Source organism: Triturus cristatus, chromosome 5_2 (assembly GCF_964204655.1).
Source record: "Triturus cristatus chromosome 5_2, aTriCri1.1, whole genome shotgun sequence".
NCBI lineage: Eukaryota > Metazoa > Chordata > Amphibia > Caudata > Salamandridae > Triturus > Triturus cristatus.
Window position 1 is genome coordinate 352,177,771 of NC_140588.1, and position 16,158 is coordinate 352,193,928.

The following is a 16,158-nucleotide window of genomic DNA, read 5'->3' on the forward strand; positions in this document are numbered from 1 at the left end:
ACCGTCTACAGCTTTCTCCGACGATGGTGTCGTCTGCGATCTCTTTGAAAGGGGGAAAACACTGGATGAAACAGAGAAAATCAGAACAAGGAGAATTACACCGTAAATGACTTCTAGAAAAATTACTCCTCTTTTACCTTCTCACCTGTTGGAAGAGCAGGATTCTGAGGAGGAAGATGATGGGCCCTTTGGTTACGCGAGTAGCCCATCCCAGCTACACTTAAGTGTCAAGAGAATGATTTTGAGGAGGAGAATGGAGAATATCAAGAATACACTCCTCAGCAACAATACCATCAAGATTATCAAGAGGAGGTAGTGTGCATGCCGTCTTCTTTATTAACGGACCTACAATTCATGTTGACTGACTACAGGAAGAGATTCCCTCCAGCTCCTGTACCTCAGGAAATACCATCAATGGTTCCTCATCCACGTTCTATTCCATTTACTCCAAAGAGGGTTCAGACTATGCTGGCGGAACCTCTACAGAAATTACCTCCATCAGTCCTTCAGCAGGATCCAGCTACTACTGATGATGATCAGAAGCAGGGAGAGCTTAAGAGATCCACATAGAGAGTGGGATTATTACCTCATTCCCACGCCGCCTTCTCCTTCTCCAGTGCCTGTTGACTCACCACCAGCAGATATTGGTGGGTTACATAATTTGTGAGAGATAGCTGCAAAGAGATTTGATCTACCTATGCCGGCTACCCACACGTACAGTTTTTTTTATATGACTTTAAAGAGCCCTTTAGGAAATCAGAAAGGGCTATTCCTATTATAAGTCATATATGGGATGAAGGACTCAAGGTCATGAAAACGCCAGCGACAGTGATACCAATGCTATCCAGGTTGGAGAAGAAATACAAGGCCCCAGAGGAAACTACAGCTTGTTTGGTGGGCCATCCCAAACCGGATTCGGTTATTTCTCAGGCAGCTCAGCGAAAATCCAGACACCCATCTGCACCCATTACCACACCTCCTGATAAGGAAGGCAGGCATCTAGATAACGCCGGTAAGCTTTTTTCATTGATGTCAGCTCTGTTTGTCAGAGCAGCTAATGCCCTTGCCATACTAGGTAGATATGACAGGCAGATGTTGTGTGACCTGGCTCCTTATATGGATCAGCTTCCGGAAGAGAGCAAGCCTGAAGTTAAGAAAATTCTCCAGGAAGGCGAGAGAGCATCTGCTGAGGTGATAGATTGTGCAATGGATATTGCAACTACAGCATTTAGATCGCTGGGGGTGCAGCGGTTTTACGCCGGCAAGGATGGCTCTGAGCTACTTCATTTAGACCAGAAGTCCAAAATAAGATCCTAGACCTTCCATTCGATAGAGAAGCTTTATTTGGTAAGCACATTGACAATGCGCTGCAAGATATTAAAAAAGATACTGACACAGCGAAGGCTCTAGGGATGCTTCAGTATCGGAAGGTGCCCTTTAGAGGAGCTAGGGGAAGGGGCCTTCCTTCCTACAGGGAAGGATTTCAGCAATATAGATAACCCTCATACGCTACATCTTCCCAGCCGTATTGACAACAGTATATTCAACGACGGCCACAGTCAGGGGCGTACTCTAAATCTGTCCCAAAAGGAAGAGCAGGACGTCAGGGAAAGGACCTCCTCACGACGTCAATGACGAACTTCAGGCTATGGCAATTTTTATTCCCACCTTTCCACAAGTTCCCCTAGCAGGGCAAATTTCTTTTCACCTTCACCAATGGCAAAAGATAACCACGGACCAATGGGTCCCAATCTAATACAATTCAGCCATACATTGGAGTTTCTCCATATACCGCCTTGTACTCCTCCAGGATGGCAAGAGGTAAAACAACTACATCTCTTGCATTTGTAAACTCTTACAATGCTCCAAAAAGGAGCAATAGAACCAGTGTCAAACTCCCAGAGAGGGAAGGGATTCTATTCCAGTTTCTTTCTGATACGCAAGAACTTACGACTTTCCGATCCTGGATTTGAGAACTCTGAACACTTATCTTATAAAGCAGTCCTTCTGCATGGTCTCTCTTCAGGACATCCTATTACTTCTAAACCCAGGTGATCATAAGACCACCTTAGACCTACAAGATGCATATTTTCACATCCCCATCCATCCCACTGGCAGTACCTTTGATTTGCTGTGGCCGGAAGCCATTGCCAGTTCAAGGTACGGCCATTTGGCCTCAAGTTGGCTCCAAAAATTTTCACCAAATGTCTGGCTCCAGTAGCAGCTTTTCTGAGGAAGCAAAGACATCAGGTGTTTCCTTACCTGGACGATTGGCTAATCAAAGCACCTTCACACGCAGCTGTTCAGTCGTCCATGGTGGCATGTACAAGACTGTTTGCCGAGTTGGGCCTGACCCTCAACGAGGAAAAGTCATCTCTGCACCCTTCCACTAACATCATCTTCTCTGGAGCAATTTTGGACACCACAATAAACAAGGCCTTTCCCTCTCTCGAAAGACCAAGGAAACTAATTTCTCTGGCCCACTCATTCCAAAAAGAAAGTCACTTTCAGTTCGCCGATCCAAGTCACTCCTTAGAACAATGCCATCTTGCATCCCTCTCATTCCCTTTTGCCGGTTGAGGATGCGTCCATTACAGGAGGAGTTGGATTGGCAATGGCGTCAAGCAGTAGGTTCCTTCGAGGATGTCATTACAGTTACGCCGGGCATGATCCACGCCGTGGACCCGACGTCAAAACATTTCTGTCGGTCTTTCCTTCCTCACCACGCCGGCTCCACGTGTGATCACCACTGATGCTTCCCTGGAAGGTTGGGGAGCCTTCCTTCAGGACCTCCAGGTCAGTGGGCGTTGGCAGTGTCAAGACCAGCAGCTTCACATCAATTTGCTGGAACTCAGAGCAGTGAGATGAGCATTGCAAGCATTTCTGCCGAAGATAAAGAACTTGACTGTGCTGATCAGGACAGACAACACAACGGCAATGCATTATCTCAACAAACAAGGGGGCACAAGACCTTTTCCCCTATCTAAAGAAGCCCAGTGCATCTGGAGATGAGCTTTGCAGAACGGAATCTTGCTGAGGCAAAACACCTTCCAGGGGATCAAAATGTCACGCAGACACGTTAAGCAGACTCAAATCCACCTGACACGAATGGGAAATCCACCAGAAAACCCTAGAGAGCATTTTTCTGAAATGGGGCAGGCCAACAGTGGACTTCTTTGAAACAGCACAGAACAAGAAATGCCGGTATTTCGCAAGTTGGCGTCACCAACCTGGATCCTGGGAGAATGCATTTTTGATGGCATGGTCAGGCATCTTTGCCTACGCATTTCCACCGATTCTCCTCCTACCGCGACTGCTCATGAAGATCAAGGCAGAACTGTGCAGAATGATCCTAAAAGCCCCATCGTGGCCCAGACAGCATTGGTTCACAGAACTTCTCCTCTTGGAGGTACAACCTATTCTCTTCCATCCCATTCCATCTCTTTAGACGATGTCGTAGGGACTGGTGCTACATCCAGATCCCAAATCACTTCGCTTAGCAGCATCGCTCCTGAACACTGTGAATTTCAACATCTAGAGATCTCATCTGATTGCAGAGATGTCCTTTCAAATGCACGGGCGCAGAGTATGAATAAGACATACAGGATGAAATGAAAGAGAATCTGTATATGGTGCCAAGATTCTAATGTCCATCCCCTAAGATCCTCATCTCATGAGATCCTTCCTTACATTCTGCTATTGGCAAAATCTGGACTAGCACATGAGTCAATTAAAGTCCGTCTAGCTGCTGTATCTCGCTTTAGGAGGACATCCTCAGGACCATTGTTATGGTCATAAAGAATCATAAAGCAGTTCATGAGAGGCCTATTTCGTACCTTCCCCCGGTTAAGCCTTTGCCACCTCTCTGGCATCTTAATATAGTATTATCACAACTCGTGAAACATCCCTTTGAACCCATTCATAAGGCGGACCTTGAATTCCTTTCTTGGAAGGTGGCTCTTCTCTTGGCGCTGACATAGGCCAGGAGAGTTGGAGAAATTCAGGCCTTGACCATACAGGAACCGTTTCTACAGCTTAGGGATGATCGAGTGGTCCTTCATACTAACCCCCAGTTTATCCCCAAGGTGCCATCAGACTTTTATTTGAATGAACCTCTTACCCTTAAGACATTCTTCCCTTTAGCGACTACTGCAGCGGAAGGAGCTCTTCATTCCCTGGATATTCAGCGTTATCTGAAATTCTATCTGCAAGAACAAAAACTTTTCACAAATCGTCACAGCTTTTTGTATCCTTCAGTGCGCCCAGAAAGGGCTATCCTCTTTCCAAGAGGGGGATTGCTCGATGGATCTCGAATGCAATCCAATATTGCCATCAAGCAGCAGGAAAATCTCTATGAGCACGGGTGCGTGCTCACTCTAAAAGAGGAGTCTCTACTTCCACTGTTTTGTTTTCTGGAGTACCTATCCAGGATATATGCAGGGCTGCTACCTGGAAGAGTGCTCACACCTTCACCAGACATTACTGCTTGGACACTGCCGCTAACAAGGATGTGGCAGTAGGACAGGTGGTGGTGGTGCGGAACCTTTTCCAATGACGGTGAACTCTCTCCTTCATTCCTCCTTCCTCTCTACTATTACACTGCGCACATTTTATTTCATGTAAATGTCTTTTGGTGTAGATGTTTATAATATGATATTTACCCCGATAGGGGTTGGTTTTTATGGTGTTTTAAATTTGTAGATTTAAGCATGGAGTTTTGATCTGTTTTTGGGGACATTGGTTTGTTCAGTTACATCTGTTTTGTCCTACAGATCGACAATTTGAACGGCACCTTTACAATTATTTAAGTAGAGAAAAAATGTGCTACTGACTGCTTGCTACTCTGATACAAGCATGTGAATCTATGAGAGTTCCAATACTGGAGTAAGCAAATAATTTACTTAACTGTAACTGTAGTTCTCCAGTATTGGAAGCTTTCATAGATTCACATGCCACCCGCCCTCCTCCACTGAGAGACTCACCTTTGGTTTTTCCAGGGTTATCTTTGGCACAAGTGCTCTGAAAATCTGAAGGTCTAAGGTTCTCTCGGGAGTGTTCTAGAGGGTGAAGGGTCCTGATTGGTTCAAGAAATTCTTTTGGTCTCTTTTACAAAACGAGAGACATGGGTTACAAAACTGAAATGGGCCTAGGCGTGGTTTCTTCTTTGTATTGGTTTAGCATTGCTTTTTTGATGTACGGGGACTCCCATCTCGACGATGGGAATGATTCAAGCATGTGAGTCTATGAAAGCTTCTAATACTGGATAACTACAGTTACATGTAAGTAACTTATTTTCTTTCGGAAGATCAGACACCTGATTCCAGTCCCTAAGGATGATTTTTTCATGGTAATTGAAGCTTCAGTTAAGGGTTTATCTGTCGGTTCTGCTTGTGCTTCTCTGATGAGCTTTCTCGGTTGCACTGGCGGCATCTAGAGGCAAGTGTAAAACTGCCATGTCTCACTTTCAGACTGTTCTCTTAAAACATCCTTCTTCACGGATTGAGAATGTTTCAAGCAGAGGTGGGGATCGTTGTTCTCTGTGCAAAGCTGGTATAGTGTTGGATATTCAAAACTTAATCTTAAATATTGCAGCAGTCATTTGCAAGAGTTGCACCGGTTATTTCAGTGCACTTTGATAACTGCAGATTGTTCCAGCCTTCATTGAGAGTAATAACGCTAAAGCTTTTTAATAAAATAAACGTGTAATGACGTTATTTCGAAGCAAGACTCGAATAAAAGTCAGCTGTCTTTTATTTTCAATTGGCTGGAGAGATGTGCAAGCAGTCGAGGGTAGCAATCTGAAAGGCTTCAGCTATGTGCTTCCCTCGATTGAAAAGGCCTTGTTTTTTAGGCCGTTCTCAGCATACTGCTGCATTTTTGGGAGGAGCGTGGATCTGCTGAGTAGTGCGCCTTGGAGGTCCAGTTTCCTTCAGGATTTCAAGAGTGAGGCACTGTCTTATGGACCTGGACATGGCTTCGATTCCTGCAAAAGGAAAAAAAACACTTTTATAGTTAATGAAAGATGTCCCTTCATTTCTTCCAGGAATGTGCTCAAGACCCTTGACCCCGGGAAAGAAGCCGGAAGAACTGGCTGTAAGGGATGGAATTGTCTTTTGTAACCACTAACTTGTGCATTGCTACCTCTGAAGACCTGGTTGCCGAAGCTGTGGGATGTACATGGTTAAAGATGGTGTCAGACCTGAAAACATGACAGGAGCTTCATTAGTTCATTACCTCAAAAGATTCTGCTCTTGATTGCATTGCTGCATAAAAAGCCTCAAAATAGTTAATCAGCATCTCTAACACTTATGCTGTTTGCAATGCTAAGTTCATGGTGGCCTAGGAGCGCTTCATTGCTTTAGCCACTGCCCACAGCTTCTGATGGAGAGGCTTACTGTGCTGCAGCCGAAGTCTGCCCTTTAAGACTCGGCTCAGAGGAGTATAGAAAGTCTTGCTTAATAGACCTAAAAGATAGTGTTTCGATATAAACTTTGAAAGGGATCCCTTCTCTCTATTCTTCCACGCTCAGATAAATGCTTCCTTCAGCTGTTCTCGGAGGGGTTTAATGCTTTAATGCTGGCAAATTCAACTTTTTCCTGCTGTCATCTTTTCTGGAGAAAACCTTAAGTTCTCTTGATTTGCAGAACGACCCTCTGGTATATTCTCTGTGCATAGGTAGGCATAGACGTTAATGCGGATTACGATGGTGCTATTCCTCATAGAATTCTTGTGAGCTATAGCGCAATGTTTTTGAGCTTATACCATCAAGTCTGAGTCTCAAATCAGTTGGCCAGCTTTGGAAACATGGACCACATCTTATGCAGAGGAGAAAAAATTCAACAAGCCAATTTTTTTCTTGGAAGGGAGTTTATCAAAAGTGTGGGGGAATCATTCCCTCTGTATCAAACCCTTCCTGTTCATAATGTGACTAGCCCAATCAGCATATCAGATGATACTAGTAGCACTCTGTTCAAGCATTGTAAGGTTCGGAACTGCCCGACTAGGAAAACCTGTTGCCGTCTTATGAGACACAATGGTATATGGCCCACCTATTGCCCCAGGCTCCCCCACTCTAAAAAAAGATCTTATAAAAAGAAGTCTGTTTAAAAAGAAGAAATTGGCATCTGAAGAAAAATTGATAGGGAGATTATGTTAACAACACACCAAAGAAAAGAGCAAGACATGTATTCAATTACGTAAAATAAGAATTGGTGGTATAGATAAACTAGCAGCATGATATTGGGACGTATTTATGTTTTGGTATGTGTTGTATAAGCATTCCTGTATATGCTATTGATTTTTTTTTAAATGTGCTTTCTTTGGCTGGGAGAACTAAGTTTGGAGATAATTGAGCTTAGAAGAAATAAATGTTTGTATAGGTTTTATCATTGGTTTACTTCCTGCCTCGTGCTACCCTGATATGGTTTTGATTTCTTTCAGAGTCTACAAGGCTAGTTGCGGAACAGCAACTTGATCTAGTGAGAGACAACTTAGGGAGACAGTGGAAAGCCTGTGCTCGCAAACTGGGCTTGCGTGACCCCGAAATTGATGAAATCGACCATGACTACGAGCGGGATGGACTGAAAGAGAAGGTTTACCAGATGCTGCAGAAGTGGCAGATGAGGGAAGGAACAAAAGGCACGACTGTGGGGAAGCTGGCTAAGGCTCTCTATGACTGCCACCGAACAGACCTCCTGATTGACTTGACAAACCTCGTCAACAGCTGAGCCCGCTGGAAGCTCCTTGGACTTGGACTTGTCTGCAGGAGTTCTGCTAAAAGAAACTAGATCATGCCAAGTGGAAATCTGCAAGTATGGTCACTTCTGCAGACCTACTTTTAAAGACAGAGTCATTGGAATGGGCCTCAAAATGCATCTGGTGTGCAGCTTTTATGAAGAAAACATTTAAAGTTAAACCACGGAAAATGGAGGCTTTTGGGGAGGCCCCCAAAAACAAAGAACTCTGGGAGGCTTTCGTCATTTAACCTCTCATCAAGAACTGCTGTATTACCGATTTACAGATCCCAATAATCAGTGCTGTATAGTGTGTAGAAAGGGCATTGGTCGCCTGGTGAATGTAAAGATAAAGGAGGGTATTAACTTGGTCATTCATTTTTAAGTTTGCAAATGCATTTGGCAGTGTTGGGTACTGCTGAGACAACCTGCGTTATCTACCAGCTTAACTATGGGCTTCCTGGCTGACTGGTATTAGGTGTTCAAAATCACTCCATCCTCCTCCTCCTCCTCCTCCTCCATTGACCTGGTCATGGTACAGCGCATCCTTTAAGCACATCAAAGGTCTTCGACTAAGAATCGCTAAAAGCTTATATTTTTATCACGGACGTCATTGATACAGTCAGTTTTCAACGCCCCTGCTTCGTAAACATCCATAAACATGTTCTTGACAAATCACATGCGTACAACGCTGAGCTCTTTATGTTAGCAGAGTAAATTAATGTAACACCCTCCAATCACTGCTACTCAACTGGACCTAAACCCTAAACAGTCGCACCTAAGCTAGTCACTCAGTGTAATAGCAGCACACAGTAATCCCTAAAGCCTCCAATCAGTTTCCATTTCTTAAGGAATCTGCTTTCAAAGCTATCACCAAGGCCCAGCGTGCATTAAATAGAATCTCTCATTCAGCGCTCCAAGTTATGTTCCAGCATCCACTAATATCACACACCGGTCGTCCCCTGCTGTGGGTGGGTGATTGAATGAGTCCTATGTTAGGATCTGTTAAAAGTCTCTCTAACACTCTGTTTGAGGGCTAGAAAGTATTTTGAGCGGGAGCACTGATGTTTGCTGGTTAGCATGAACAGGGATTCTGTAAGGCAATTACTCCAATCATCTGTGCAAAATATTTTCCCCTCTTTCCGGCACCACCAGCATTCAAGAATACACTTGTTAATCCGAACCTGCTCATAAATGAACTGCACTGCATCTGGTCTAAGCAGTGTGTTGTGTGTGCTGTGTAAATCCATATTGTACTCTATTTATTTTAGCAATACATTTTGGTACGTACACATGGATTGTCGAGCAGCATGGCTATGCCAGTGTCATTTCTTGGATTTTCACGTGTTCCCAAGGACTAAACGCCACACTATTTGATAATGCGAAACTGATGTGACAGCGAGGCAATGTATATATTATGTATTTTAGATGTCGGTAGCCACATCTGTGTGAATGAGCGTCTTTTTCATTCTGCTTTTTATAGGCAAGCCTTATGAGTCAACTTCATCCACAAAATGTAAGGTATCGTCAGAATTAAAAATTATTTCAAACAATCAGTTTGACTTTATTGGGTGTTTAGACCACAAAAGTGCAGTATATGAGTAAAACATAAAAAATATAATAGATATGTATAACACTCCAAATATAAAACCATTTAAGAATACATAAATAAAAACAGCACATAGTAGAAAGTTCCATATAAAAGAAAAAAACTTCCTGATTCCAGAGGCTAAAACCATTACTTTATATCCTCCAGCTCATTGTATTTAAGGTTTTGAGACATAAGTAGACAAAAAAGGGCGGCTTTAAGCAACTCCATCTCCCTTAGGCTTAAAGAAAAAAGACAGCAAGGGAAACGTATCCACGCCGATTCCATCTTTTAATTAAGTTCAAGTGTTAATTTGAGGATGGCTCGCCAGCATCTATAATTATTTGCTTTATCGTGTTTGCTCTAATTCTCCTGCTCCAGTGCAGATACTTCACAACTGCGCAAACAGTGGATTCCTCTGACTGCTCACAGGAGCCTTAATGCTACTACACACTGCCTAATTCCCGGTTACTTCAAAATGTGTAGAATCCATCTCGACCTAGGTATTGCATATCCAGGACAGAAAAAGAAAAAACATTGTAGGTTCTCATCTGGATACTGGCATGTCGGACAAGCTGTGCTCTAATCCAATTTGGATTTCCATTTTGCACAATAAGACTGTAAGGGGAGTGATCCATGTGGAAACCTAATATACAGTTTTCTTGCTAAAGGAGCCGAGATATAATTTAGGAAAGGTTTGTGCATACTGTGCAATTTTAAATCTAGAAAGGCAACAGCTAAAGCTCCTTGCCTGCTATTGCTCCCCTCTGATGCCAATTTATGCCCCCAAAAGGCTTCCTTGAGAGCAACCTTAGAAAGATCTAGAGGGCAATCCTGGTGATTACAGTGTGCCTCTGGGGCAATTTGGGACAATGTATGTCTAATAGATCGTGTGCAGTGGATCTTATGGTACTTATCTAATACAACTATTTCTTTAAAAGCATTATAATACTCCACTAGAGCGTGTGTGGACTTGTCTCCTCGAAAACAAAACTGGTCTTAACTGTTCTTTGTGTACAGTTTGTTTTATAGTCCGGTCCCAACGTAAGGGTAACAGGTGTGTACTCTTCTGGAGCCCGATCAGAGATCTCAGAAAGTTTTTCTCAACTTTTCCCTAACAGGACAACCCAGCGAAACCCCACATGTCGGCCCATAGAGGGCACTGCCTTCGGCCTTCACGCTATATACTCTCCGTGCAGGTGATAACTGTCTAGTTTTAGACGCCCAGCACATTCTCTGTATTCCAGACGCATGATGGAGTAAATTCATACTACTCTTCTTGACCTTGGAGGACCAGAGCATATTGTGAGTAACCCAAGATAATCAAGCTCCGAAACTCTTTCAAGTTCAGTCCCCTCTAGTGTGATAGGTCCTCTAAAGGATTTATGTGGGTTGATGGCCATAAATTTGGTTTTCGTTTGATTTATTATCAACCCCATCTCGGTGCAGAAGTCTGCAAATATGTCAACCAGTATCTGTAGACCCATCTGGGTCTTAGACCCCAGCAGAATATCATCTGCAAACAGTGGGAGGAGGGATTTCCTTCTGCAATCTTCGGGGCATCACTATCAACGTTTTGCAGGTAGGCCGCCGCATCATTCAGATATAGATAGGTAAAAAAGGGTCAGGGTGAGTACCCCTTTGAAAGTTGCTATTAGTTTTGTTAACTCCCCCTGGCAATCCCATCTAACATGTGCATACGTATCTTGATGCAGTCTCACTACAATGCTCAGTAAAACAGCAGGAACTCCATTATGTTTTAACACCACCCAAAGTTTTAGCCAAGAAACTAGGTCGAATGCAGAATTAATGTTCACAAAGACCATGTAAAGGTGCGCCTATTGGAGGACAGCTATCTGACAATAGATCGCCAGGAGTCTAAAAATCTGATCTATGCTCTGCTTGTAAATGTGATGGAGCCTCATTCTCATCAATCCAGTCCTGGAGTCTCTTTAAGATTTGTCTGCAAAAGACCTTTTGTGTGACATTTATCAATTTTATGGGCCTATAATTTAAGGGTGAATTCCTAGAGCCCTTTTTATATATTGGTATTATCATCTCAGCAGCCTTTCAGCTACCAGGGATTTCTACCCCCTTAAGAGTTGCATTTGATAAGATATTAATATATGTGACCCAATTCTCTGGATGGACATGAAATAGGTCTCCGGGGACCCCATCCGAACCTGCCGCTTTCCCCAAAGTAACGCAGTGAATTGCAGATAGAGTTTCATCGTGTGCTATAATTTGTAGTGGTGAGCATGCTGCCAATTGATATTCTTCTGGGGCACACCCCTCAGAGGCTAGGCCCGAGGAGGAGTCAAAAAGCTCAGAGAAGTGGTTGTACTATGCTTCTGGATTGTCTCAACATCTTGCAGTGGAGACTGAGAGGGAAGGTGATTTTCTAAAATCTCTATAGCCTCCTGCATTGCCTTGATCATGGCCATTACTAGCTCCAGTCTAGATGCCATATTAACCCATTTAAGTCTGCGGTTATCATTCAATAAATGTAAATTGGTAGAGTGGGATAATGTAACTTGCTCCTGGTGGTCAATCAAATTAAACAGTTTACAGACAACAGCGTTGTGATCGCTGTCGCATCTATTAATGCTCATGCTATCATCAGGGAATTTCCATAGGTTTAGTGAAAGCAGAATATAATCTACTCTGCTAGTGTGGTCAATTCGGTTGTAGGTATGTGAAGCATGAGCATCTGACTTTGTCCGCCCATTGCAAGCCCTCGGGCCACACAGTAGAGTAAATGAGATAAGCTGTTATGCTACCTCAGTCCATCGCCTAACATAACGTGTATTTGTAAAGCGCACGTTCACCCAGAGGTCTCTTGGCGCCGAATAACAGATGTTCATTGTTACCCAACTCAATGGTACTCATTTTATCGACCTCAGATGGATGAAAGGCTGAGTGGACCCGCCGGGATCTCCTTACAGGTGTAATCTCAAGGGAGGGGACCCCCATTCCTCATCTTCCGCCTCAGTAAATGACCATCATTATCCATGGGTTCAAAGGTGGTGTTAAAATCACTGGCGATTATCACAAGATAGTGTAGGTTACATTGCTCCCTATACGCTCTCAAATGATGCAAAGCCGGTGTTTCTCTACCCCCCCCCCCCCCCCCCGACCCTCCTATTATACACATTATACAAGTAAATCACAGCTTTATTTTATCCAGTGATTTTTATACCTAGGATACCTAAAGATGCAGTGTTCAGAGGGCAGAGTTCTATTCCAGGAAGTGTGCATTCATACTAAAAGGTCATCGGAGGGGCGCCCTCTTCCACTGGAGGTAGCTGGAACAAAAATTTGAGGAAGCCTGATCTAGGTACGGGATCCAGGCTCCAGGTCTCCTGGAGCAAACAAACATCAAACTGGTCGATGAACAAGCCACAAGCAGGGTCACCAAGCTTGGAATGCAACCCAGCAACATTCCAGGACAAGATGTTTATATTGGCCAATTTCTGACTTTGTGTGGATTGTAATGGCACATCTGACTCGCCCAGAGAGATTATTGTAGGCAGGCCAGAGGTTCCCGGAATTCCAGAATTAGTTGTATGCTGTGAGTGATCAATATCCATGCATGGTTCCACGTTTATGCCTAAAGTAGGGATACTCCTCTCTACCAGTCAATCCAACCTTATCCTTGTCTATGTCAGGTGGTGGGCGGCAGGAATAAGGTGGCCTAAGTTTAAATTGCATTTGGGTCTCTACCGGAAGATTTTCCATAAGCTTCAGTCCCACACGCCCTTCTACCGTTTTAGGGTCCTCCAGCCAAATTTCAAAGAAGTCGAAGGACCCCCCTCCTCCTCCCCTCCCACTAAACGATGGGTGATTGGATCTCTTAGTAGATAAAATACCTTCCCTTATTACTGGATAGCAATTCCGTATTGATCTTATATAATGGATACATCTATTAGATAATGAGTCAGAGTCCTCTCTTGACCCACTGGCCAGCTTAGGAACCTTTGTCAAATAAACAAGGTTCAGTTTCTTGCTATGATTTTCATGGCCCTTCAAAGACTTGAGTCGCTCCCTTCTGCACTAGTTGTGTGAGATGTGGGTCCACTCTAGGGACTCTAAGAGTGAGTCTTGCCATACACCTCGTAAGAGGGGTAGGCTGGATGCAGCTATCCGATCCCTCCTCTTATTTTGCTTTACTATTAGCATAGAGTATGTCCCATTAGAGAGGGAGTAGTCTTATTGCTAGACACAATTCCCAGGAACTTGAGTTTGTCAACCTCCGCTGACACAGACACCATTTGTGCCCTGAATTCGACAATCTCCTCCTGCAGTCTCCAAACATATCCACTCCCTCATCATTACCAGATTAAATGTTGGCACCGTACTGACCCCAGGTTCATCAATCGTTACACGGGCTTCATTGACCACTCCATCCCCACCACTCCCCTTCATTGTGAACAGCCAACTGGGTATCCGCAAGTACAGACAATTTATTACAGCATACAATAACAGGTTTAATAGGGACTATCTCCTGGTTAGAAGGAATATTTGAAGAGGGATTAACTGCCTTTGCCCCTACAATCTCGAGTGGCAGAGGGGTAATAGCACTCTGGGCCAGGAGGTTAAGCCTCCGTTTGGTAGCAAAAATCAGCGTCATTTTCCCTGCCTCCTCGTACCTAAGTTTTGGGCCTCCTATTCCACTCCCAGAAGGGACTCCATCTCCTCAGTAAGGATATCAATATTCTCCAACGTAGTATTGGCCACAGAGCTAGATGCAATTGCGTCAGAAACAACCTGGGAGCTTTTCTTCTACCCAGGGAGGGACTCGGTAGCTTTACATTTGCCCATCAAGAAGATAATGTGCCCTCCAAATAAATAGTCCCCGTCCTAGTCTTAGCTTTGATGGGATCCTTCCCAAGAAGAGAAGACGTGCAAGGTGTAGCATAGGGCCTATGGGGGTGGCCATCCCCTGCCTCTTCCTGGCACTGACGGGTGCAGGACAGGTGAAGGTCTGGTGCTTCCTGCGCCACGGGAGGTGGACAGGTGCTTTGTAGCGCAGTGCAGGTAAAGCAGGGTCAGTCCTCCTTGTTTGGGCTGTAAAGGATGTGGGGACACCTAGTCCCTGACTGGCATGTGGCAAGTCCTAAATCAGACCTGCTCGTCAATCGGGGAGTGGGAGGCAAATTGTATGTCACCTATTACAACAAACGGAGTAGGTCATGCTCCACACAATGAACTCATTGCTAATCCTGCACTATTACCATCCTTGGGTAAGACAAAGCTGAGAGACAAGTCTCGCTTTAAACACATGAAGGACAAGCATCATGTCGTTTTACTCCGAGGAGAAGTCAGGCAGACAGCACTCGAAGGACTGGACTCCACACCCTTGTCTGACTCAGAACCCATCCTGTGGCTGGTCCTAGCACCCTTTTTGTTTCCCAAACTACTGTCGATCTTGCAGAGATGATGCTGGAACTTTTTGGGATGCTATCAGCTCCCTCTTGAGGTCCTTCAGACACTATGGAGTACATGGCCCTCAGTCAGATTCCTACTAGTGGGGCCTACTCTCTCACTAACAGACCCCACTGATCCCCACCCTTGGACAGTGCCGGTGCCAGAGCATACCTCCACTTCTGTGCTGAGCCCTCGACTACCCTTCCTGCTTCAATGCCGGCTTTGTTTCGGCTGCTTTTTCTCTAGATCTGATCTCCCAACCAGAGCCCACTTCGCCCTGCGCCAGGCCTGTGTCCGGCTATGAGATCACCAAGGCGCAGTCCCAACTTTGGAAGACCCCCAGTCAAGCCTTCAAAATGTCCCATCTGACATTGAGGAGGTGGATACATTAGTCCTCCCTTGTTGCACTATATAGGATGTGTTTACAGATAGGCAGCAATGTAGATACTCCCTATTAGACAGAGTTGGACTCAGAAAACACCCTGCGACTAGGCATCACAGACCTGCCCCTAAAGAATCAACACTTGTGACCCAAAACGGACTCCTAAGAGATAAGTGGTTTCAGGCTTCCACCAGCAAGGTGAGACCCAATGCATTCCATATGACTTCACCAGCTAGGGAATCACTTTCGGAAAACAGGTCTTTCTTATCTGCCAGTTTGGCTTTAAGATCCCTGAATGCTTAATGCTATCTGCTTGCTGTGACACTATACACATGAACTTTGGGATGCGGCCAGGGAGATGTTGCCAACAGTTCCGAATGACTTCAAGAATGCTTTTGTGCAAATGAGTTAAGATGGACAGGACACGGCTAAGTAGGTGTTAAGAGCAACAAACTACTTAGGCTGCGTCATGTGCACCAGTGTGATGATTAAACACTTAGATGCACACAACAGGATGTCTTGAAGATGTGCACGCATTTCTTATGTTATACCATTTGATCACCAGGCTTTTAGAGAAAATGCTGGTTCCTCATTGGAACATGTCAAAGACAGCCATACTACTGCAAGCTTCCTGGGAGTGCTATACCAAAGGTTCAGAGCATATTCTTGTGGGCTTGCTTGTAACCAGAGGCACCTTTCGGAGCAACAACCAGTAGAGTCCTTTTGTGACTCCAGAGGATGTGTTGAGCATGAAGGAGGACATGACCACTGTTCGAAATGGGGGTCTCTAGTGAGTTATTAATTTGTAAAATAATAAGTGCCAGGCCCTGGCCAGGAGGCCACTGCAGCTTTGCACCACCCATTGCCCCTGATATTGCTGCCAATGGCGGTACCAAAACAACTACTAACCATCTCTCTTACCTGCAAGTGGGACAGTTCAGATTATTCCAGGTCCCCAAAGCTTAAGGAATGGCTGCGGAGGCAGGTATTATTTTTTTTTTAATGTATATTGTATTCATAAAGAACAG

General features: G+C 44.5%; 1 protein-coding gene across 3 annotated transcripts in view; it reads left to right on the forward strand.

The window, feature by feature from the left end:
- Positions 1-9,286, forward strand: part of RIPK1 (receptor interacting serine/threonine kinase 1) — a 215,206-nt gene extending 205,920 nt beyond the window's left edge. For all 3 annotated transcript variants that reach the window (XM_085607158.1, XM_085607157.1, XM_085607159.1), the window contains exon 12: positions 7,441-9,286. In XM_085607158.1, coding sequence (XP_085463284.1) covers positions 7,441-7,727 — 287 coding nt within the window. In that variant the 3' untranslated portion in view covers positions 7,728-9,286. The remainder of the gene's footprint in view (positions 1-7,440) is intronic.
- The last annotated feature ends 6,872 nt before the right edge of the window (positions 9,287-16,158 follow it).